Below are 25,051 nucleotides of genomic sequence, written 5' to 3'. Positions count from 1 at the left end.
TGTGTGTGTGTGTGTGTGTGTGTGTGTGTGTGTGTGTGTGTGTGTGTAGTTTGGGGATCTTATGTACAACCGTATGTTACTTACAGCTCATAAGATTTTTTTTTTAGTCCTGGGATTTCTGTTTTGGTTTGTTTTCTTCCATTACATGGGTATCTTAAAGTTGTTTTTATTTTATTGTATTTTATTTATTTGTTTGGGGGTTTTGTTTGTTTTCTGCCCTGATTGCTTTGCATCTCACTTTTTTTTTTTTTTTTAAATTTAAAAGACAGGTTGTCTCTATATAGCCTTGGCTGTCTTCAAACTCACATAGATCTGCCTGCCTCTGCCTCCTGAGTACTGGGATTAAAGGTGTGTGCCACCACCTCTTGGCAACACCCTTATCTTAAAGAAGCTTGGAAAAGGCATTTTTAAAAAACTGCTTTGAATTATCCAAGCGTATAGTCTTAAGCAATTTTCCTCACATGTAAGCTGAAAGAACTACTTCACTTCTGCCCAATTCTTCACGTTAGGCTACTTGCTTAGTAGTGATAAATGACTGAGCCAGAAATTATTGGAGCTTTGAGATACTCTGTTAGAATTAGTGCATTTCTAGCTTTGGAATACAAGTATTTTTTTGCCTGGCAGTGGTGGCACACGCCTTTAATCCCAGCACTTGGGAGGCAGAGGCAGGCTGATTTCTGAGTTCAAGGCCAGCCTGGTCTACTGAGTGAGTTCCAGGACAGCCAGGGCTATACAGAGAAACCCTGTCACGAAAAACCAAAAAAAAAAAAAAGAAAGAAAGAGAGAAAGAATGAAAGGAAGGAAGGAAGGAAAAAAAGAGAGAAAAAAAGTATTTTTTAATTGCATATATTTATATACTGATGTTACTCAGCAAAATGTTTTGTGGGAAGTCAGATATCAACTTTCAGGAGTCTGTTCTTTCCTGTTAACGTGAGTCTAATGGATTGAACTTATATCAGGCTCAGTGGCAAGTTCTTTTACCCACTAAGTCATTTAGCTGTCCCCAGAGTAGAAGTATTTCTACCAAATAGCATCTAACCCTTACCTGATACTGTCAATGATTGAACCTTGAAATCCACTTTCTTCTTTGGCATTCAGTCTCATATCATTTCAAAGGATACAGCTTTATAGTGGTGCCACAAGTAGTACTTTCTCTACTATATTAATATTATGAAGAAAAGCTAAACAATAATTAAATTCAAAGTAGTTTTTATTTGAGCCCATGAGATTTTCTTTCCACAGGAAATGTCTGTACATGTGTAGACTTTTAATAGGAGGGGGGGAAAAAGAAACCTTTATTGGTTTTGTATAACAGTTCACTGCTGTTTTTTAAAAACTATACAGAAGTGGAAGCAGTTTAATATCTCTTACCCCTACCCTTCCCCACACAATGGGAGTTGAACTTAGGACTTCATGCATGCTCAGCAAGCACTGTACCACTGAACTATGATGGCCCCTGCCCTGATATTACCGTATTTTCAATTGGAAAAACAGGAACTATTTCTACTTTTCTATGTGCATGAGTGTTTTGTCTCATCTAGTTCTATGCACTACTTGTACCTGGAACCCATCGAGTCCAGAAGAAAATATCAGATTCTCTGGAAACAGGAGTTATACAGATTGTTGTGAGCTGCTGTGTGTGTGCTGGGAATCAAATCTGCTGGAAAAAAAGCTAGTGGAAGTATAAGTTAACGGGATAACTGACAGTGTATTGTCCCTTCTTGATCATTCTTCTGAATTTGCTTTGTTGACTGAGTTCATTCTCTTACTCCAATTTTAAATAAAGGTTAGTTTCAATACGATTGGCATAAAAGAAGTGTTTCAGTAGATAGGTATCTAGTATTACATACAGGAAAGCCTCCAAGGTAGATTTCAAAGTCAAGGAGGCAGAGCTTTTGGATGCAGTAGGTGGAGCTTTGAGCAAATAAAAAGTCTGTGGTTATTCAAAGATGTATTGCTATTGTAGAAGAAGCAGAAGAAACTACTAGTAGCGAAATCCCTGTCTTTCAGGGTTTATATCAACAGAGCCAGTCTGGCTGAGCAGAACAAACTCAGAGTTGGGAAGCATGGCTATTAAACAAGAACTATGCTCCAACTTTGGTATTTGTCTTCCTTATGCTGTGGGCTAAGTTATGGTAGTTTATATTTCTATTTACTTTCTCTTTATTTTTTTTGCTAAACTCTAATTCTGTTTTGCCTTTTCTGATGGATTTTATGAAGAAAGATTTTTGTTCAGTATTTGTTATTGTAAATTCTCATTGTTGTTGCTGTTCTCAAAAGGATTGTATAAATGAGGTAAGAATTTCCAGTCTTTATATAGGACATATTATAACCTTTCTAATGATATATAGGAAGTTTTACTTAAATTACTAAAATTGTTTAATGATCTATAGTTTATTCTATGTGAGGAGGTATGCTTTTCTAAATTCAGAATGGTTAAGACAAGTTTTTACTTTTATCAAGATATTACCCTAACTTTTGAAACTTAAACTTTAAAGAAGCAATTACAGACAATTTTTAAAAAGTCGAAGATTGAACCAAAGAATTCTATACTGTGACTCATTTCTGTGTTTCCAGCAGATTAGTTGGCAAACAAACATAGAATTAAAGATGTCAGTGTGTGTGTGTGTGTGTGTGTGTGTGTGTGTGTGTGTGTGTGTGTGTTTAATTCATTGGTGTTATGCTTGCATGGATGTATGTGTCAGGTGTCAGAAGCCCTGGAACTGGAGTTAGACAAGTGTGAGCTCTCATGTGGGTGCTAGGAAATGAACCTGGGTCCTCCATAAGAGCAGTCAGTGCTCTTAGCCACTGAGCCATCTCTCCAGCACCTAATATTACGTTGGAGTCAAACATTTTTTATTGTTTTATACTTTATATGTGTTATAGAAGTGACTGAGACAAGGTCTCAAAACAAAATGAAAAAGTGCACAATTTTATATTACCTTGAAAGTATCTAGTGGATGTCCATAGATATTCAAGACCTACTTAATATCATTTAAAGAAGAGAAATAAGCTACTTTCACATGTTTGAAGGGGGTGTATGTCTATCGAGATGATTGCCCAAAGGTAGATCCTGTGAATTACAACAGTAAAACAAGAATATTTTTAGAGTTAAGTTGCAAGTCTGGGGGAGTGGAGTGAGAAAAAATATGTGTCCTTATTGAATAAAGCTTAGATTTCTTCTTTAACAGTAACCCAGTTTTCCTATCTTAGTAATGGTTTTATATTATATTTTCTAACCTTATTCAGAAAATGTGGGAAATACATTTGCTTTTATTAGTTAGAACAGGACTAAGTGTGATTAAGCTAACAGCAGGATTGTAAGACTTTTAAATTAATCTTCACCTCTATTTGATACATACATGGTTTTTATTGTTTGGGTTTTTGTTTGTTTGTTTGTTTGTTTTTGGGCTTTTTGAGACAGGGTTTCTCTGTGTAGCCCTGGCTGTCCTGGAACTCACTCTGTAGACCAGGCTGGCCTCGAACTCAGAAATCCGCCTGCCTCTGCCACCCAAGTGCTGGGATTAAAGGCGTGCGCCACCACCGCCCGGCAGATACATACATGTTAAGAAGAAATAAGATGAAGTTGATATAAGAACATTTGTTATTACTACGGTGTTCTTTCTGGTGCTAAACATTATATTTTAGAATAACCTAGACCAACTTTTAAAAAATGTTAGCAATCAAATAGCAATCAAATGAAATTCTTACATCTTAAAAATAAAAAGCCCATGAGTATGTCAAAACCTTGCCACTCAATGAATGTCTCATGGCTCTCCTGTAAGTCACTTTCAGGCTTATAAAGGTTTGAACTTACTCCATATACTTTACTTGTCTTTTAATACTAAACTTGTACATCCTTATGCATTATTATTATTGTTTATTTGAAACAGGGTTTCTCAGTGTAGCTTTCGCTGTTCTGGAATTCACTCTGTAGTCCAGGCTAGCCATGAACTTACACAGATCCACCTGCCTCTGCCTCCGAAATGCTGGGATTAAAGGCATGTGCCACCATTTCTGGACCACATAATTATTAAAGGCCATTTCCTAAGGCCACAGTGGCTTCTGGATGTGTTTTATTACATTCCTATGGAACCACCTGTTTCTAACTTTAGTCATAAATTTAAATGACAGTATAAGCTAATATATTTGAGGTTGTACTATACATAACTTTTCTGTTTTTTTTAGCAAGTAGATAGAAATTACAATTTGTAAGGATAGGAATGTGAATATGTTTGCATGAGTCACTGTGGTTAATAAGATAGCAATTTAGAATCACCATGGATAAAAGCAGGAGTAGGATCAGGCTCAGGAGAATTTTTTATGTCCTTCCTACATTAATACAAAAGTTAGTACATATTTGCCATCTTAGTTTATTATGTTACTGCCAGTAATTTAAACACGTTCCCTTGAGATATTGTATTATAGAAGTCATATTTTCTTCTCATTAAATTTTCTGTCTGTTTGTGATAATTTTTCTGTGTGTTTAAACTGTCTTCACATGCAACTAACTACATCAATCTGTTATACCAAACTATGTTTCAGGCCATTGCTTGCAAATAACATTTTAGGTGTTTCTTGCCATTTAAAAGTTTACTTTATGCTGTTTTACTTTATTGTAGATTTAGTGCAAGACATCTATAAAATCGCTTAAATGAAGTTTGTTTCGTTTTGTTTTGTTGTAAATTTCTATTTTACTTACTGTGTGTATATCCACAACTGCTTGTGTGCTGGGACACTTGTGGTTTTATTTTTGTTTTGTTTTTGGAACAAGGTCTTGTATAACCTAGATTGACCTTGAACTTTCTTTGTAGCCATTAATGCTCTTGAATTTCTGATCCTCTTGGTTAATGGCACCTCCCTGGGTGCCAGGATTAATTGTGGAACACCAACCCAGATTTGGCTTCTGTGGTGCTGGAGATCAAACCCAGGGCTTCATGCTTGTTAGGCATGTACTGTACCAACTGAGACTCAACCCACAGTTCCTCTTTCTTTTAGTCTTGAATTTTAAATACCCTTTTGCTCTATCACTGCAGTTTTTGACTGTAGCAGTATCATGTTTGTTTTCATTAGAATTATATGAAGAACATTTCCACTAAAATCAGTAATAAGACAAGAGTGTCCATGATTTCCACTCCTATTAATATAGTGCTTACAGTCTTGTGTTAACAGTGGTACACATAGGAAAAAATGAAACAAAAGTTTTCTTGTTCGCATATGGTATGATTCTATGCATAAAAGGCTTAAAGCCTCTATTCTGGCCACTGATAGTACATATAGCAAAGTAGCAAGAATATAAACTTAACAAATAAAGCTTGGTAGCCTTCTTGTATACCAGCAGCAAACATACCAAAAAATAAATTAAGGTAACAATGTCATTTGTAGCAGTCTAAAAATATTAATAATCTTGTAATCCAACCAAAGAAGTGAAAAATTTTTAAGACACATTGAAGACAGCTGACAATGTAAAGACTTTCCGTTGCTCAGTTACTAGAATTAACATTATAAAAATGGCTATTCTACCAAAAGCAATCTACAGATTAGTGAGATTCTCATCTTTCAAGACAAACACTGCTATAGGTTTCACCATTCCTGGTTTTAAGTTATATTTTAGAGCTATAGTAATAAAAACAGCATAATACTAGCGAAAAATACTGATCAATGGAACATTAAGGACCTGCATATAAGCCTCCCACAACCAGTTGGGGTTTTTTGTTGTTGTTGTTGTTGTTGTTGTGTTTTAAACAAAGAACCAAAAATATATATCAGAGAAAGGAGCATTTTCAACAAGTGATCCTGGTCAAATTGGATGGCTATACAGAAAATGACTTTTTGAGCAGGACTCAAGTAACATAAAACTAGCAATTTAAATGGATTCTCAAAACTAAAAAGTTTATGTATAGCAAAGTCATTCAAATAAAAGGCAGTCTATAGAATGAGGGAAAAAAGCTTTCCTAGGTATATATCTGATAGAGGGTTAGATTTAGAATACGTAAAGAACAAAACATCAAGAGAACAACCCAATTAAAACTGGGTCATGGAACTAACAGAGTGTTCTCAAAAGAAGAAATGTAAATGCTTGAGAAATATTTCCAAGTGTTTAGTCACTTTAGTCATCTAGGTTAAAACTACTTTGAGATTCCACATTACCCCAGTCAAAATGGCTAACATTTAAAGAAAAAAAAATACAGCATAGGATTTGGCAAAAGGAGAACACTTACCCATTGTTAATGGGAGTTCAGACTAGTGTAGCTAGTGAAAAAATCAGCAGTGTGAAGTTTCTAGAAATAGCTAGAAATAGATCTATCTTATGATCCAGTAGATCACCCTCAGTCAGACTATATTCTAGAGATACTTATTCATCCATGTTCATTGCTGCTTTATTTGTAACATCCAGGAAATAGAAACAAGCCATATGTCCATCAGCAGAAGAATGGGTAAAGGAAATGTTGTGCATTTACACAATGGGATATTTAGCTGTTAAAAAAAATGAAAATTGCAAGTAAATGAATAGAGCTGGAAATACTCATTCTAAATGAGTTAACTCAGACCCAGAAAGACATATTAAATTTTCTGTCTCATATGTAGATGCTACCTTTAACTCTATATAGGCTATAGGCAATTTAAACGCCTACAGAAGTTGGAGGAGTATGGTTGAAGGGGAGAGAGAATGCTGGTAGTATGAAAGAGAAATGACACTTGGGTGGAGGTGGGGGGGGTTCTAGACAGGGTTTATCTGTGTATGTAATAGTCCTAGCTATCCTGGAACAGAACTCTAGCTGTAAGCCAGACTGGCCTTGAACTCACAAAGATCTGTCTGCCTCTGCCACCCAAGTACTGGGATCAAAGGTATGTGACACCACTACCACCAGGCAAATACTTATATCCCCCCCCTTTTTTTAAAATTTACACCCAAATGCTGCTTCCCCTCTTGGTCCTCCCTCATAAAGACTCTCCCCCTACACTCCTCCCCTTCTCCTCTGAGAGGTGCCCCCCCATCTCCCCACCTTGTTTCATCAAGTCTCTGCCAGAGTAGGCCCTTCCTTTTCTTTCCACTGAGGCCAGACAAGGCCATCCTGCCCTGTTGAGGAATGAATATCACAGTCAGGCTAAAGCTTTAGGGAGAGAGCCTCTGCTCCAGTTGTTGGGGAGCCCACATGAAGATCAAGCTACTTATCTGCTATATATGTTCCTGGGGCCTTGTTACAGCCTGTGTGTGTTCTTTGGTTGGTTGGTGGCTCAGTCTCTGAGAGCACCCAGAGGTCCTAGTTGGTTGACTCTGTTGGTCCTACTGTGGGGTTCCCATCCCCTTCAGGGCCTTTAATCCTTTCCCCAGTTCTTCCATAAGAATCCTAGACCTCCATCTAATGTTTGGCTGTGGGTATCTGCATCTATTTCAGTCAGCTGCTGGATAGAGCCTCACAGAGGACAGTTATGCCTGTCTGCAAGCATAACAGAATATCAGTAATATCTGGGATTTGGTACTTGCCCATGGGATGGGTTTCAAGTTGGGCTTGTTATTGGTTGACTGTTCCTTGAGCCTCTGCTCCATCTCTGTCTCTGTATTTCTTTTAGACAGGACAAATTTTGAGTCAGAAGTTTTGTGGGTGGGTTGCTGTCTTTATCCCTCTACTTGGGGTCTTCCCTGACTACAGGAGGTGGCCTCTTCAGTTTCCATGTTCCCACTTTAGGAATCTTGGCTAAGGTCACCCGCATTGACTCCTGGGAGCCTCCCCCATCTTAGGTTCTGGGACTTTCTAAAGATTCCCCCACCCCACCCCTGGCAGCTGCAGATTTCTGTTCATTCTCCTGACTCTCTGAGTCTCTCTCTCTCCTGTCTCTCTACACACCTCTAATGTCTGTTCTCCTACCTACTTCTCTGCCTCCTATGACCATTTTGTCCCCCCTCCCCAAATGTGATTCAAGCTTGAGCCTTCCTTCCTTAACTTCTTTGGATCTGTGGGATGTATCATGAGTATTCTGTGCTTTATGGCTAATATCCACTGATCAGTGAGTATGCATGTTTTTTTTTTTTTTTTTTGAGTCTGGGTTACCTCAGTCAGGATGATGTTTTGCAGGATGTGCCTGCAAAGTTCATGATGTCCTTGTTTTTAATGGCTGAATAGTATTCCATTGTGTAAATGAACCACATTTTCTGTATCCATTCTTCAGTTGAGGGACATCTGGGTTGTTTCCAGTTTCTGGCTTTTATGAATAAAGCTGCTGTGAATATAGTGGAACATGTGTCCTTATGGTATGGTTGAGCATTTTTTGGGTATATGCTCAGGAACAGTATAGCAGGGTCTTTAGGTAGATATATTTCCAATTTTCTGAGAAACTGCTAGATTGATTTCAAAAGTGTACAAGTTTGCAATCCCACCAGCAATGAAAGAATGTTTCCACATCCTCACCAGCATGTGCTGTCACTTGAGTTTTTGATGTTAACCATTCTGATTGGTGTAAAGTAGAATCTTAGGGTCTGTACTACAAAGCAGTAGTGATAAAAACTGCATGGTATTAGTATAGAAACAGACAGGTTGATCAATGGAATCAAATTGAATACTGAGAAGTAAACCCACATACCTATGGACACTTTTTTTGACAAAGAAGCCAAAACTATACAGTGGAAAAAAAGAAATGGTGCTGGTCTAACCTGATGTCTGCATGTAGAAGAATGCAAATTCGTATTTATTACTTTGCACAAAAAAACTCAAATCCAAGTGGATGAAGGACCTCAAAACATAAAACTGGCTACACTAAATCTCATAGGAGAGAAAGTGGGAAGTAGCTTTGTTTGGTAAAGGAGACAACAGAACAGAACATGTTGCTAAGATCAACAATTGATGAATGAGACCTCAGGAAACTGAAAAGTTTCTTTAAGGCAAAGGACACTGTCAATAGGACAAAATAGTAGCCTAAAGATTGGGAAAAGATTTTCACTAAACCTATATCTGACAGAGAGGGCTAATATCCAAAATATATAAAGAACTCAAGAAGTTAGACTCCAATAACTCAAATAACCCAATTAAAAAATTGGGTACAAGGCTAAACAGATTTCTCAACAGAGGAATCTTGAATGGTTGAGAAACACTTATAGAAATGTTCAACATCCTTAGTCATCAGGGAAATCAGTATCCGTATCTTAACATGGAAAAGGATTTTTCTTTTATGAGCTTTTTAAGTTAGCCAAGTATAGGAGTACTGCAATTCTGCCCAATACCTGATATCTTAGACTAAAAGAGGTATGTGACACCAGGGTGGCTATTTATTTATTTACTTATTTATTTTGATTTTTCGAGACAGGGTTTCTCTGTGTAGTCCTGGCTGGCCTGGAATTCACTCTGTAGACCAGGCTGGCCTTGAACTCAGAAATCCGCCTGCCTCTGCCTCCCAAGTGCTGATATTAAAGGCATGTGCCACCACCGCCCGGCGAGGGGTGGCTTTTTAAATACCAGCACTCATAAGGATGGAGTATGGGTAGGGATACTTTAAAGACTTTCAGAAATGCTGCATGGAAACCTACTACTGTAGAAGCTTTCTAAAATCTACACAAACATGTACAGAATTTAAAAGGAGTTACCCTGTAGATGAGGTGAGGTGAGTGGGGAAAACAGTTGTTCTCCTTGACATTATAAGCTATTTAAAAAAAAAAAAAGCCCAGTGGTAGGTATGCATTCCCTCCTTTGGAGTTGTTTGCTAGTGGATCTCATAGACAGGCTGGAAATAGATGGTGAGATTACTATGTACTAGTACCCAGAACATGGAGAAAGCAAAGGCTTATAACAATCTGGAAGCTTCATCTTTACTAGCTAGTTTTTTAGTTCTGGAAGGTGCAGCTACTAGTGGAGAAAAGTCATCATCAGTCTTCACTTAGCTGTGAACCCAGTTAGCTAAGATAAAGATTGGCCTGCCAAGATATAGCCACTGTTGCAATAGTGGCAGGTTGTTATGGAGGTAACCAAGGGCCCTTCACCCCTTTGGTTTTTGTTTTGTTTTATTTTCCTAGGTAGGGTTACACTATGGAGCTTTGTCTGTCCTGAAAATTAATGTGTGTAACAGGTTGGCCTCTAACTCTGAGATCCACCTGCCTCTGCCTTCCAAGTTCTGGGAATAAAGGCATGTGCCATTATGCCCAGCATCCAAACTCTTTCTGATTTTATTTAAGGCCCACTTCCTAAGAAAGAACACATGCTTGTATAAATGCAGTATGTCCAAGAAGGTCGTAGGCCCTAAAGAAATACCTACTATTATTATTCAACTAAATGGGCATAATATTAAAATTACTCCTAATGTTATATCGTTATACCCATATATTAATGAATTTCACAATTTATTGGGGGTATTTTGGATATAGCAGGACAGCTGCACCTACATACTCATAACAGTTGTGACAGAATGTACAAGACCTGGGTAAAATAAACCAGACAAAATCCTAGCATGAGTAGGGACAGCTTCTAAGAGGTTATTACCCAGGATCCAGTGGATGATTATACACCCAAGTGTATACTGGCAGCACTAAATGGACTCAAAGGGTTTGTATGTGCATGGATTTGTGGGAGAATGGGTAGGCTTGATGAAGGCACATATGCATATATGAAATTCTCAAACAGAATTATGTGGACAAAGATATTTAGATAGTACTTAGCTGCATTTGAAAAGGGACATGACCAAGAAGAAAACAAAAAAAGTAATCTTTGTAGTCATTCTGAGATTTAAACTTTCAAATTACCTTCGTGTGACTTGAGGATTTTGCTCTATTACACAGTTAGTTGCTGTGAAAAATTACTCATAGGAGCACTAAGAGTAACTCTCCAAATCGCTGCTTGAAAGAATGCAATGGGTAATTAAATGAGAATCAATCAAATTTGTGTTTAATTTCCATGTTTAATGTCTTTGACTCTGAATTATTTGATGTATTTACCAGTGGGTCTCTGAAACCAGTGATAGTACTAAATCTTATAATACATTTCCTCTAGGACTTAAAGTACCTTATTGTAAAAAGTTACCAAGGTTGTTTCTTGAACAGATCAAGACAAATACTAATATTTTCTGTCTACACTTGAAGAACTCAGAGTATTGTGGTTTATTTAGTCTTGTGAGAGATTATGTATACCTTTCTTCACTAGTTTCATTTCTGTTACTGAGACCATACAAAATGATTAGAATTTATGTATCAAGCTCCCTCCTATCTATGTGTTTATAGATTTATATCACCACTTGTACATGTTGCTATATCTCTCTGGATTCCTTTTGGAAGTGGATTAAGTTTTGGGGTTTTGCTTTGAGACAGGTTGCAACTATGTAGCCCTTAGCTGGCCTAGAACTCGCTATGTTAGTTAATTAATCAGGCTGTCCTCAAACTTAATTTCTGGCACTGTTCTTGGTTTCTTAATCCATATCATTACTAAAATGAAATGGACATAAATACCAAGGCCTTCTCCTTCTAACCTACCTCTCCAATAGTGCTGTTTTGACACATTGCTGAAAGTGTTTGTTTGTTTGTTTGTTTGTTTGTTTTTGGAGACAGGGTTTCTGTACACAGCACTGAATATACTGGAACTCACTATGAAGACCAGGCTGGCCTCGAACTCTGATCAGCCTGCCTCTGCCTCCATAGTGTTAGAATTAAAGGCACGTGACACCATATCCAGCTAAAGAGTTTGTATCAAATGAAAATTTTAAACTATTACTGTACTATGTTTTATGTCAACATGACACAAGCCAAAGTCATCTTAATTGAGGAAGGAACCTCAGTTAAAGAAAATGCATACATAAGATGGCCCTGCAGACAAGCTTGTAGAACTTGATTAGTGATTGTTGTGGGGTGACCCAGTCCATTGTGTATGTTGCCATCCCTGGGTGTCGTGGTCTTGGGTTTTCTGTAAGAAAGCAGGCTGAGCCAAGCCATGATAACCAAGCCAGTAAACAGTACTGCTCCATGGCCTCTGCATTATCCCCTGCTACCAGGTTCCTTGCCCATTTGTGTTCCTGTCCTGAGTTCTTTCCCTAATTCTATGGAAACATTAGCCAAGTAAGTCCTTTCGTTTCCAGATTCTTTTCCTCATGGTGTTTCACTGTGGCAACAGAATCCCTAAGACACATTGTGATATTATTTAGTTTCAGATAGAGTAGTAATGATAAGTTTACTTCTTTTTTTTTTTTTTTAAGATTTATTTATTTTATCTATACGAGTAGAGTACATTGTTGCTGTCTTCAGACACACCAGAAGAAGGCATCAGATTTCATTACAGATGGTTGTGAGCCACCATGTGGTTGCTGGGAATTGAACTCAGGACCTCTGGAAGAGCAGTCATTGCTCTTAACCACTGAGCCATCTCTCCAGCCTGAGTTTCCTTCTTAAATTAATTGCAATACTTATATTTCATGTGAGTCTGATACTAATTTTCTTTTTATGACTGGTTTTTTATTTGTGTTTTGTTTTGAGACAGGGTCACAGGTAGCCCAACCTGGCCTTGAACTCTGTAGGTTTTGGGTGGGCGAGGTGGTTCAAAGGACACTAACAGATTACTAGGCACTAATGAGTTTATTAGAAGAGTTTGTTTTTGTTAAATCAATCTGCATTTATTGTAATCAGCAGGTGAAACACTTGTAACAATGCTTAAAAAAAAAAAAGAACAAGAAAAAAGTGAAAGCAGAGATTTTGTTAAATTGCCAGGGGACTTGTAGGTAGATGCTAGACTGGAGCAGAAGGAAGAAAATTACAGGGCAGGACAATGGCCAGAAGTACTAGGATCAAGTGGAGGGAAGACACCCTAGCTGAATAATTAAGCTTGTGCATCCATTCTGTTTTGCTTCATTATTAATTCCAAAAACCAACTGACAAAGGAGCCAATAGCATGGCAGAGACACTGAGAAGAGTCTCCTGAAGAGAATCAAGATCTGAGTGAAAGAGAAGGGAATTTCTTTTTAGACTTTTTAAAGGATTGGGTAGAGGGGTTGTTCATAGGAAGTAAAATTCTATAGCCAGACTCTTAAATTTCCAGGCAAGAGGTAGGTAGGGAAGGGGTTAAAGATAAGAATGTAACATTTCTAGGGATTTCAGCAAGTCTTGGGGGGGGGGGAGGGTTTCATAGACAATATCCCAGTAGGAAGCCTATTAATATCTGTGAGAGGAGCCTGATGAGAGGTTTGATTCTGATATACTCCATTCTGACATTATTCCAAGGATAACCTTGCAAGCCTGATCTTCTTGCATCCATTTCAAAAGTGTTGAGCTTATAGACTTCTATCACTGTTCCTGATTCTCATTTTTCTGTTTTATTTATGTAAAGTTGCTTCTTAGTTATTCTGGCAAATCAATAGTAACCCATAATTTTTAGTACTAAGTGTTTTAAAGAGTATTATATAATATGATGTCTACCAAACTGTGTGAATTCATGCCTACTCCTGGGTTCAGTGTCCAGAATAAATACTGAAGTAATCAATATGTTTTCAAGGTTGCACAAAAGATTTTCTAACTAATCAGAGCACCTGGACACCATTTAACTGTAAGATGTTATCAGCAGCCTAATTTTTTTTTCTGCTAAAAGACCTGCCATACTCGTTGTTGTTTCTTGAGATGCCACTTAATACCTCTGACCTCTATATGGATCAGGTCCTGTAGTACATCAGAAAAAGGGCCAGGATATTAAGAAGGCGACCTATTTAAAACAAAGTTCGGGATTCTCTTTTCATTATTTCTTATGACTATTTTTTTCTGGATTTTAGGGAGTAAAGCCAGCCAGTTTTGACAAAGTAGCAATTCCTGAAGTAAAGGAAATAATTGAAGGATGTATCCGACAAAACAAAGATGAAAGGTAAGTTGTTTTTTGACATGTTGTTATTTGAACAATGAAAGGTAAATTTAATACTTGTGTTTCATTTTTTTTCATTCATAGCATATAACATTTTTGGAAAACTGCATTATTTCCATTGAAGCTACTCAGATTTGCCCACTGTAACTCTAAAAATGTGGTTTAGTGATTTTTAAGTAAGTCAGAACCACCTTACAACAGACTACTTACAGGATAATTTAGAAAACTCTACAGTAGAGTTTATTCTCCAATGCAGCAAACCCATTCCTTAATCATTTTCTCATTAAAGTTTGAGAAGTAAAGTAAAATACTGGCTGTTGAAAATCAGCTCAGCTACACAGGCCTGGATTTTTTTTCTGTCATTATTCCAGGATCAAAGGAAAAAAAAAAAAAGCAAAACATCAAAATTCCTTTGAGTAAAAAAGAGATTTTACCCAAGGCTTAAGAGGAGATCTGGCTTAGTCATTTGTACAAACAGAACTTTTCTGAGAAAAGTGTCAAGTATCTGTTAGGCAGTGTGGCTAATGGGTCACCTGTAGGCTTGGCAAAGAGCCATGATCTCTATTTGAAAATAATCTGCCTTTACCACACCCCCATACCAGCTTTAAAAGAAAAAGTACACCATCTTGTCCTAATTAATACAAATATAAATTGTAAATTGAGCATAACCTATCTCCTAAAATATGGGCCCAATTGGGTATATCAGTCAAATTCAAGAATTCTGTTTCTTCACCCTTCTAGGCTCATATTCGTTTCAAAACTTTGTTATTTAGAAGAGCTTAACATCATGATCTTTAAACTGACTGTTTAGTGGATATTTAGTTTGAGTTTCTGTTTTGCTTTTTTAAGACTTTTTCACTGTAAACAAAGGAATATTTGTTTTGAGTCTTAAAATGTTATTCTGTTTCTTTTCTGGATGGAACAGTTTATTTGATTACTGGTATTTTGTTTAAAAAAGAATGTTATGCAACCAGCCTTTGACTTGTTTAATCCACAAGTTGTTGATAAGGAATTGAAGGAATTTATTGTATTAAAAGGTGGCTATTGTAGAAAGTACCAAACTAGAAATCAGTAAACTTATGCTCTAGTTTTGATTATATCATCTGTTATTGTAGAATTTTGAGAAAGACTTAACCTTTCTTAGCCTTAATTTTATATTAATCAGTAAATGATATTTCATTGAATAGTTATTGGTCAAGAGTCAGACAAGGTCATATCTTGTCTTCTTGGCTTTTGTTTTTGCCATACTTCTTTGGTATTTTGAAGCTTTGATATTCTATGTATTTCCTGTCATAATTAGATCCTACTAACTAATAAGATTAGATCATTTGATTTAAAAATTGCCCCTAACAACTGTTATCAAAAACAGCACATCCAAGTATGATTATATGCTGGAGATGTAGAAGTAATTGTCTAGCATATACAAAGTAATATATTCCATTACCATCACTCACAGAAAAACACACACACACACACCCCCCTCTATAACATTACCATTCAATTGGATTAATGTTGAAATGAATAACAAAATTTTCCTTGTTTTTCTATTGTAGATTTTCCCTCTTAACTAAATAATAGTAAACATATACATTTGAAAGTCAATTCTTATGCCTCTTAAGTACTCTATAGTCTGAGGCCAGCCTGGGCAACATAGTGAGATACTATCTCAGAAAGAGAAAGAAAAATGTCTTTTCAAACTAATGACTTTCTTTTTTTAATTTTCTTTTTCTTTCTTTGAAAGATATTCCATCAAAGACCTTTTGAACCATGCCTTTTTCCAGGAGGAAACAGGGGTACGGGTAGAATTAGCAGAAGAAGATGATGGAGAAAAGATAGCTATTAAATTATGGCTACGTATTGAAGATATTAAGAAATTAAAGGGAAAATACAAAGACAATGAAGCTATTGAGTTTTCCTTTGACTTGGAGAGGGATGTACCGGAAGATGTTGCTCAAGAAATGGTAAATTGGCACTTAGATGTTGATGTAGATTTTATGGATACTGAAACTCATAGGCAAAAACAAAACAACTATTTAATTAGCGATGTATGATATGTATCTCATTAATATGAGGTTGTGTTGCTCCCGAGTGTTTTGTCTTTGGATGTGGGGGTGAGAGGTTCCTATGATTTCCTCTTTAAGTTCTTTCTTTGTGCTTTTTGATATTGTTTTGATAATATGGTTGGGTTTTAGTCTTTTAAATTTTTTATATGAGGAAAATAACATGTAGGTACAAGTGGATAAATGAGATATAAGACTGGGATGCATTTTGGACGTCTATAAAGGCTAACAACGCCTCTTTTGTATCTGACTTTTTAGTCAAAATATGTTATGCTATTTTGCTGTGGGAATACTGAACTCATGGTCCTCCTGTCTCATCCCACTGAGTGCTGAGATTATAGGCATATCCAATCTGATCAAGTTTGGAATTGTTTCTAAATATTGGTTAGCCTTTGATCCATCCTCATAAATACTGTAGAGACACAAGGTTTATAAAGTACTTTTACTTTGGTGGCTTACAAAGGTCCTTTGTTCAGTTTCCACCACTCACAGCAAGCAGCTCACATTTGCCTAGAATTCCAGCATCAAGGGATGGAATGCTGGGCCTCCATCTGCACACACATGATTTAAATAATAAAAATAAATATTATGAAAACATTTTCACTTTGAAGGATGTTTTGAAGATCAAAAGCTACTAATCACTTTTTGATGTATCCTTACTTAAAGTATGTGTAAAAGATCAATATTATAAAGGACATCTTTAACCACATCTAGATATGCCACAGTGCCTAAAAATAAATAAAGGTCAATTATTACACAGTCATAGAATTTTTAAAAAACTATTCAGTGTTGGAAAAAGGGCCAAATATGAAAAAGATACTTAATTTTATTGGTTTGTTTGTTTGTTTCAACAATTTTTTTTTAGATTTATTTATTTTATCTATGTAAGTACATTACAGATGGTTGTGAGCCACCATGTGGTTGCTGGGAATTGAGCTCAGGACTTCCGGAAGAACAGCCAGTGCTCTTAACTGCTGAGCCATCTCTCCAGCCCCTGTTTGTTTGGTTTTTATTCTTTAATCCTTTTTTATAGTCCAGTCTTCATCCCCTTCCCTCTCCACCCCCTGACAGCTCCCATCCCATATCTCCTCCCCCTGTCTCCAAGAGGATGTCCCCACCCCAACCTCCACCTTACCAGACCTTCCCACTCCCTAGGGCCTCAAGTTTCTCAGGGTTAGGTGCATCTTCTCTCACTGAGGCCAGAGCAGGCAGTCCTTTGCTGTATATGTGTCTCAGGGGCCTCATATCAGCTGGTATATGCTGCCTAGTTGGTGGCTCAGTGTCTAAGAGATCTCAGGGGTCCAGATCAGTTGAGACTGCTGGTCTTCCCATGGGGCGGGGCCCACTCTGTTTACCACAATTGTGGGAAAACTTAAAGCAGACTAGTAATTTTACTGTTTGAAGTAATTCCTTGGGGTACCCTTTTCTTCCTAATATACTCTTTTTACTCTGTAGGTTGAGTCTGGTTATGTCTGTGAAGGTGATCACAAGACCATGGCTAAAGCTATCAAAGATAGGGTGTCATTAATTAAGAGAAAACGAGAGCAGCGGCAGTTGGTTCGAGAAGAGCAAGAGAAAAGAAAACAAGAAGAGAGCAGTTTCAAACAGCAGAATGAACAACAAGCAAGTGTCTCCCAGGCAGGAATCCAGCAGCTCTCTGCTGCTAGCACTGGCATACCCACTGCTCCCACCACTTCTGCTTCAGTTTCTACACAAGTAGAGCCTGAAGAACCCGAGGCAGATCAGCATCAACAGCTGCAGTATCAGCAACCTAGTATATCTGTGTTGTGTAAGTATCTGGGGAAGTAAACAAATGTGCTAGTTCTTTATATGTTTCTGTTCTTGTACCCATGATTAATAGAAGGGTGAAACACTGAGGAAATGTGGTTAGAATAGAAGAAAGTTTGAAAAACTTTCAGTGTCTTGACATTTTGAGGTTTTAGTTGTTTGTTTTACTTAGTTCCTTAAAATTGAGAATAATCAAGAGTGAATAAATTTTGGCATTTCTAATTGCAGCTGTTAATCTAGTTCAGCTCTTTTAGCAAAATTGCATAGCAGACCATGATGATGAGGCCAGTGCTCATTAATTGAATATCAAGTACACATAAGTCTCCACAGAGTGAGACCTGGAAGTTGGATTCAGTTTAAGACTAACTTAAGTTTTGTTTGCAATTCAGATGGTAACATTCAGTGATAATCAGAGAAATGTATTTTTTAAGTACTCATTGAAGCTATTCTTTTTTTTTTAATTTATTTCAGATTTGAACAAAGAAATAACCAATAACATTAATGTAATGACTCTAAATGTGAATAATTTCTTCCTCTTCAATTTCCCTCCCTCTTATGATTCATTTTTCCTTCAGCTGATGGAACAGTTGACAGTGGTCAAGGATCATCCGTATTCACAGAATCCAGAGTGAGCAGCCAACAGACTGTTTCCTATGGTTCCCAACATGAGCAGGCACATTCTACTGGCACAGCACCAGGACATACAGTTTCTAGTATCCAAGCACAATCTCAGCCCCATGGAGTGTATCCACCCTCAAGTACGGTGAGTAAAGACATAAGAAAATGTAATACTAAAATAATAGCCAATAGACACTCTGCCAAATTCAAATTATTCATGTCATCTAAGTAGCACTGTGAGTCTAAGAGAATATAAATGGTCTAGTCAGTCTTCATTATCTGTGGTTTTTCCGTGGGGGGACTTAAATAGTAAAACATTTAAAAAAATTTATCTGTACCAAACATGTACAGACTTTTCTTGTTATTCCCTAGCAATATGACAGTTTTTTTCATGGCTTTTAAATTACATTGGGTACTATAAGTATATAATCTAGAGATTATATGCAAATACTGTGATAATCTATATAAAGGACTTGGCCAGCTGCAGATTTTGATATCTGTTAGGGTGACTTGAAACTAATTCAGAGCAGAGACAGGGGGTTAATGTTATTTCTAAAGCAAATCAATTTGTAAGAGTATAACTGGAGTAGATCAAACTGGGTAAAATACACACTAAAAAGTGAGAATTAGCTGAACCTCTACAGAAAGCAGCTTTGTGAATATTAAGGCTCCTATGAATTAAAACTTTTCACAGTGGCATACCAGATGATTTGTGGGTGGAACTTTTTTTTTTTAATATTTTTTAAAGCTTACTTACTAAAGAAATTTTTAGATTTTTCTTTTGTATAAAAACCAGGTAAGACCTTCAAACTATTATAGAATGTTGCATGTGAGTATTTTAGAGTAAAGGAATCCTTTATTGTATGACCTCTGACTAATTTATTGCTTGTATTTAGTTGATCATCAGTTGCTATGCGTGTTCCTTTCCCAGTATATGTTCATTTGCTTTTTCCCTTTATTTGGTATTTATTTCATTATCAGTTTATTTTCAGAGTCAGCTTATAGAAGTAATTTCTTGGAATAGTTTGTTTGTGTACATGATGTATATGCACATTGTCCATTTTACATATGCACATTGTTAAAGTAGATGAATCATAAAATATCCTCATTTCTTTTGCTGACTCTCTGTGAGGTCTTTGGAGGCAAAAAGCTAGATCATATACTTCAGAAAGGAATTAGATGATAATTGTTCACTCTATATCACTTGTTTAATACAATCTTTAAGCAGACTCATTTTCCTCACTCCTCAGAAGCCTTTAATCTGAACTTTGAAGAATTCCTATCTTCGTTAAATGAATCTTTTTTTCAGGAAGATACCTTTTGCTAATAAACGATGTTTGTTTTGGAGTCCATTGATTGATCAGTCCTGCTGTGGACATAGGTCCCAAGATTAATGGCCTCATTAATACAAAAAAAAAATACTACTAATATATACTAACGTCTTAACAGTCTGTTCTTTAGCCTAAGTATGGTAAATAATCTTGGGTGGTTTATTTCTGAATTCTGACAAATATTGTCAGCACTTCTTAATTTCTCCCTTTTTTTAACGGTTATTTTCAACCTTTTGGCTTCTCTCACCACAGGGTTATGTATGTTCCTAAAAGACAAACAAGATTGATCATTTATGTAGATGTTAAATGCTTAAGCCATTAACATAGTTGTATTATTATTTGCTGCTCTAAAATCAAGCTTTCTAGATTTTTGATGACAATATTCTATAGAGTAGTTATAAAGAATTACAAGTCTTTATAATATTAAAATATTTTATAATTTATTGTCTTATTTCAAGAACTTACTATGCCTTACAATAATGTATAAACTGTAAGAAAATTTAAAAATAAGAAAGACCGATAAAAAATTGGAACCAAATGAACTAAATTATGACACATACTTAACAGGCTCCAAGTTTGGCTGAAAGCATTCTTTGCACCCAGTTTTGAAAAAGAAATAGGTCATAAACTTGCTCCAGACAACCTCACAGTATTAGACCAGATCTGTAGCTGTGTTAAACCCTTTCTCTTAAGGTACTTCAAATTTTGTAGATCTAAACTGAATCTTTTATATTGAGGGTGGTGGTAGGATTCTTTAGAGATTTAAATTGAAGGCATCCCCCACCCCAACCCCACTGCCTCCTTTATAACAATATACAATATTTCTTATACCCAATTGTGAATTTTTTTCTTTTAGTCAATGACTTTTTAACCTTTGTACAGAACATGGCAAGTATAAAGTAGTGTAAGCAAGCAACTTTTTAGACTGCCTTCAAAAATAGATGAATATTTTCACTCAAGTTACTAGAGCTCTTGCAAATAATGTACTCTTAATCTCCCAAATATTATACTCTAGTAGAATTTATTCTTGCTTAATCTTAGTAAATTTTTAGAACTACAGTTAACTGTTTTTCTTGTGTGGTATTGTTAGTCATTTTTATTAATTAGTTGGTATTTCAGAATATTCAAGATCATAATTGATCTTTTGATTGTTTATAAGAAAACCTGCACAAAACCACTAGAACAGGGAGAATAGTTATAATATACCAGCTGCACTTTGTAGAATTATGTCTTACACTTTTTTTTTCCGTAGAATTGGGGAGGGTAGAACATTTCTTTATGTTAACTATACCCTATTATCACTGTACATTTGGTTATTTTGTTTTCAAAGTACTGTGTTTTTCATATGTGTTTGTTTTCTGTTTAGCCTCGTCGTGGCCGTAGCATGTCGGTTTGTGTTCCCCATCTTTCTGCTGTTCCCTCTCTATCCCGCATTTCTCCCAGTGCTCCTTCCACCCCACCACCAGTGCTGTCTGCACCTCTTTGTCCTTCCCTCCTTCGGACTGCCCCTGAGGAAACTTTTGCCGAAAAACTCTCTAAAGCATTGGAGAGTGTCCTGCCTATGCACTCTGCCTCCCAGCGCAAGCACCGACGCTCCAGCCTGCCTTCCCTCTTTGTCACTACTGTATGTAACTGTAAACTTCCTGACAAGTGAAAAACCATTACCAATGAATACATCCGGGCATGGAGAATATGCTTAAAAAGCAAAACTAAACTATTAGCAAATGTTGCGCTTTTAAGATAACTATTCCTGTAGGAAACATTTTGTAATAAGACGTTAAATGGGAATAAAAAGCAAAAGGGCAACGAAAGAGAATGCTTATAGTGTTATTAGCACATATTTATAGAGTTTTTATTATACTTTCCTATTGATAAAAGGGTTCTCATTTTCATATCTTAGCAAAAAGTATGTGTATTACTTCATTAAATGCATTAGCCTAATCAGAAATAGAGTCTACCAAACATTAACCAAGTTTGTTTTCTCCTCAATTTATTCTTAAGGAATACAACTAATTGAGTCCTTTGTTTTTAATTTTAAACTAGTCAATTGAGGAGTAAAAGTTTATTTTAATTCAGTCATTTGTGTAAAATGAAATGACAGGAAACCAAAAGGCTATTTCCTCTCTGGGAAGCACTTTTTTCCCCACCTATTAGATTACATAAAATGGGGCATAACAATATATTAGATACATATATAACATGTAATTTTCCTTGTGTCCATTAATGTCTATGAAAGGTACAACCTCTCAAATTACATTAATTGCTATGAGACCTTGTTTGCTGCTTTTCCAAACAGAGAATATTCTGAACTAATGACACCAGATTTTTACTTAGGAAAATGATTAACTGTACACTGTTTCATGGCTTCAGGACACAAATTGAATAATCAATAAAATGTGAGCATTCTGATTTAATGGAGAAATACTTTAGCAAGTTGAAGAAATGTCTCCATAACTAAAGCTCTTGCTGCACAAGCATGGAGACCTGAATGCAGATTCCCACAACCCATGTAAAGCCTGATGCAGTAGTTACTGTCCATAATCCCAGTGTTTCTATTTCGAAATGGGAGATGGTAGTAGACTCTCCAGAATCTCATGTGTCTTGCAGTGTGTTGTATACATGAGCAACAAACACCTGTCTCTGACAAGTTAGATGGTGATGTCCAACATTTGAGATTGTCCTCTGACTTCAACAACTGTTTTTGTATTATTAAGAATTGAACCTGGACCCTTACATATGTTCGCCAAACATTCTACCAGTACATGGTAGAGAATAATGTACATTGCATTTGGCAAGCTAGAATTCTAAGCTCAGTCTTAAATTCTGGAAACAATACATGCTACTAAATCAGATTTGCTTTTACCTCCTTTTCACCTGGTTTGTCACAATTAGAAAACTCAGTATTCAACCTTTAGCAATGATCAGAAGAATGATTGAGCATCTGTAACTTGTTTTATAGTTTTATTTATATTAGTTTCAAACACAGAAGGGAACAAGAAGTCATCTATCTTTTTATTTATTTTTTAAGATAGTGCCTCACTATATAATTGCTCAGGCTTTGTACTCTAAAATCCCCCTGCCTCAGCCTCTTGAGTGCTACCATTATAATTATGTACTTGATTTATTTTATACCATATGCCAAAAAGTCTTCTGATTTATACTATTATAACTTTCTTCTGATCATCTACTGTTAGTTGATAAAAAAATAACTGAAGCCTCTAATAGACTGATGTTGTCGCACTGTGGAACAGTAGCTTAAATTGAAGTATATTTTAAATTATAAAAATAATAAGGTTATTTATTGACCTTTAATATTCTAGCTTTAGCTCTTTCTGTTGAAAAATATTTTAAGAATAAACACATTTATTATAGGCAAAATAGAATAATTACTTGGGAAGTTTTAATTTATGCCTTTGCTTTGACAGAGCAAGTTTATGGGACAGCAGCTTTTTTTTTTTCATTCAAGAAAGTGCCACAGATTGATTTTATTGGCCCTGGATGTATTTAATGGATTTTTGCTATAAATTCCAAAAGTATTGTTAGCTATTAAAATTTTGGTGTGGCCACTTCATGGGGTTACACAGAACTATCCAGCTGTGCATGTCTGATATAATTTTACATATTGAATGTATGAATTACTTGTCTTATTCATGTTGATACAGCCTCAGTCCATGGCGCATCCGTGTGGGGGGACCCCAACATACCCAGAATCACAGATATTTTTCCCAACTATTCATGAACGTCCAGTTTCTTTTTCACCACCTCCCACCTGTCCACCGAAAGTAGCCATTTCCCAACGACGTAAGAGCACCTCCTTCCTGGAAGCCCAAACTCGCCACTTCCAACCCCTGCTGAGGACTGTTGGCCAAAATCATCTTCCACCTGGTGGCAGCCCAACTAACTGGACACCAGAGGCCATAGTTATGTTGGGTACTACAGCCAATAGAGTAAATAGAGAGCTATGTGAGATGCAGGTCCAACCTGTGTTTGAGCCAACCCAGATTTATAGTGACTATAGACCTGGACTAGTACTGGCAGAAGAAGCTCACTATTTTATTCCACAGGAAACAGTGTATCTAGCTGGGGTGCATTACCAGGCCCAGGTGGCAGGACAGTATGAGGGCATTTCATACAACTCACCAGTACTGTCAAGTTCTATGAAACAGATAACTGAACAGAAGCCAGTGCCTGGGTGCCCTGCCTCAAGTTCTGTCTTTGAATTTCCTTCTGGACAGGCTTTCCTGGTAGGACACCTTCAGAATTTAAGATTAGATTCTGGACCAAGTCCAGCATCACCTCTTTCTAGTCTTTCTGCACCTAACAGTACAGATGCTACACATTTGAAATTTCACCCTGTCTTTGTACCTCATTCTGCACCAGCTGTGTTAACTCATAGCAATGAGAACAGAAGCAACTGTGTATTTGAATTTCACGCTCAAACACCAAGTTCCTCTTCAGGAGAAGGAGGTGGGATTTTATCTCAACGTGTTTACCGAAATCGACAGGTTGCAGTGGACACAAGTCAGGAAGAACTGTCTCCTCAGTCAGTTGGATTACATTGCCACCTGCAGCCTGTTACTGAAGAACAGCGTAATAACCATGCCCCAGAATTGACCATTTCTGTGGTAGAACCTGTGGGACAAAACTGGCCAATAGGAAGCCCAGAATATTCCAGTGATTCCTCTCAAATTACTTCTTCAGATCTCAGTGATTTTCAATCACCTCCCCCTACAGGGGGAACAGCTGCACCTTTTGGCTCTGACGTCTCATTGCCCTTTATTCGCCTGCCTCAGACAGTGTTACAAGAATCCCCACTATTCTTCTGTTTTCCCCAAGGAACCACATCTCAGCAGGTCTTATCTGCTTCATATTCTTCAGGAGGATCTGCACTCCATCCACAGGTTATAGGAAAACTTTCACAATTCTTTTAAACTACCCTATTATACACCAGTGCATTTAAATTTTCTATCTCATTTCCCTGAATCATGGATTTATAAGGAATGTTGTTTATTTTCTTAGTAGGATTTCTTTTGTGGTTATAAATACTTGTACTAAAGAATGAATTATAAAGTGGAAAATACCTGGTTTGCCTGTGATTTTAGTTGTCAGAATCAATGACTAATCTCTTTGGAATTTTGTGGTAGTAATGAAAATGCAATTGTCTGTCAGTCTTGATTATTATATTAAAATGATTTAGTGTATAATTCCTTCTTCTAAATAAGTTTTTAAAAGTTAAAAAACTAACCATAAAGCAAAATGAGAAGTAATGAAAAGGTTTTTTGCTGTCATATTAAGAAACACAGAGCTTTTTATTATAAGAAGAACTTAAGAAAACATATTTTAGGAGTACAGCTTAATAAATGAAGGTGCCATTTTTGGATGGTATCAGTCAAATCACTATATTAAAGATACAAATAAAACATAAAATTAAGGACTGTAT

General features: G+C 36.5%; 1 protein-coding gene across 6 annotated transcripts in view; it reads left to right on the top strand.

Annotated features, from left to right (window-relative positions):
- Wnk1 (WNK lysine deficient protein kinase 1) overlaps positions 1-25,051 on the top strand; it is a 131,744-nt gene that overhangs the window by 64,940 nt on the left and 41,753 nt on the right. For 4 of the 6 annotated variants that reach the window (XM_028761040.1, XM_028761039.1, XM_028761042.1 and 1 more), the window contains exons 5-8: positions 13,729-13,817; positions 15,556-15,775; positions 17,330-17,663; positions 18,238-18,425. In XM_028761040.1, the coding sequence (XP_028616873.1) occupies positions 13,729-13,817; positions 15,556-15,775; positions 17,330-17,663; positions 18,238-18,425 (831 nt within the window). Of the gene's footprint in view, positions 1-13,728; positions 13,818-15,555; positions 15,776-17,329; positions 17,664-18,237; positions 18,426-20,977; positions 21,236-23,273; positions 24,513-25,051 lie in introns of all 6 variants that reach the window. The other 2 variants (XM_028761045.1, XM_028761044.1) reach the window with 2 other exon arrangements.

Source organism: Grammomys surdaster, unplaced genomic scaffold, assembly GCF_004785775.1.
Source record: "Grammomys surdaster isolate TR1022 unplaced genomic scaffold, NIH_TR_1.0 126660, whole genome shotgun sequence".
NCBI classification, from domain to species: Eukaryota; Metazoa; Chordata; class Mammalia; order Rodentia; family Muridae; genus Grammomys; species Grammomys surdaster.
The sequence above is the reverse complement of the archived record's forward strand: the minus strand, read 5'-3'. Positions and strand labels throughout refer to the sequence as shown.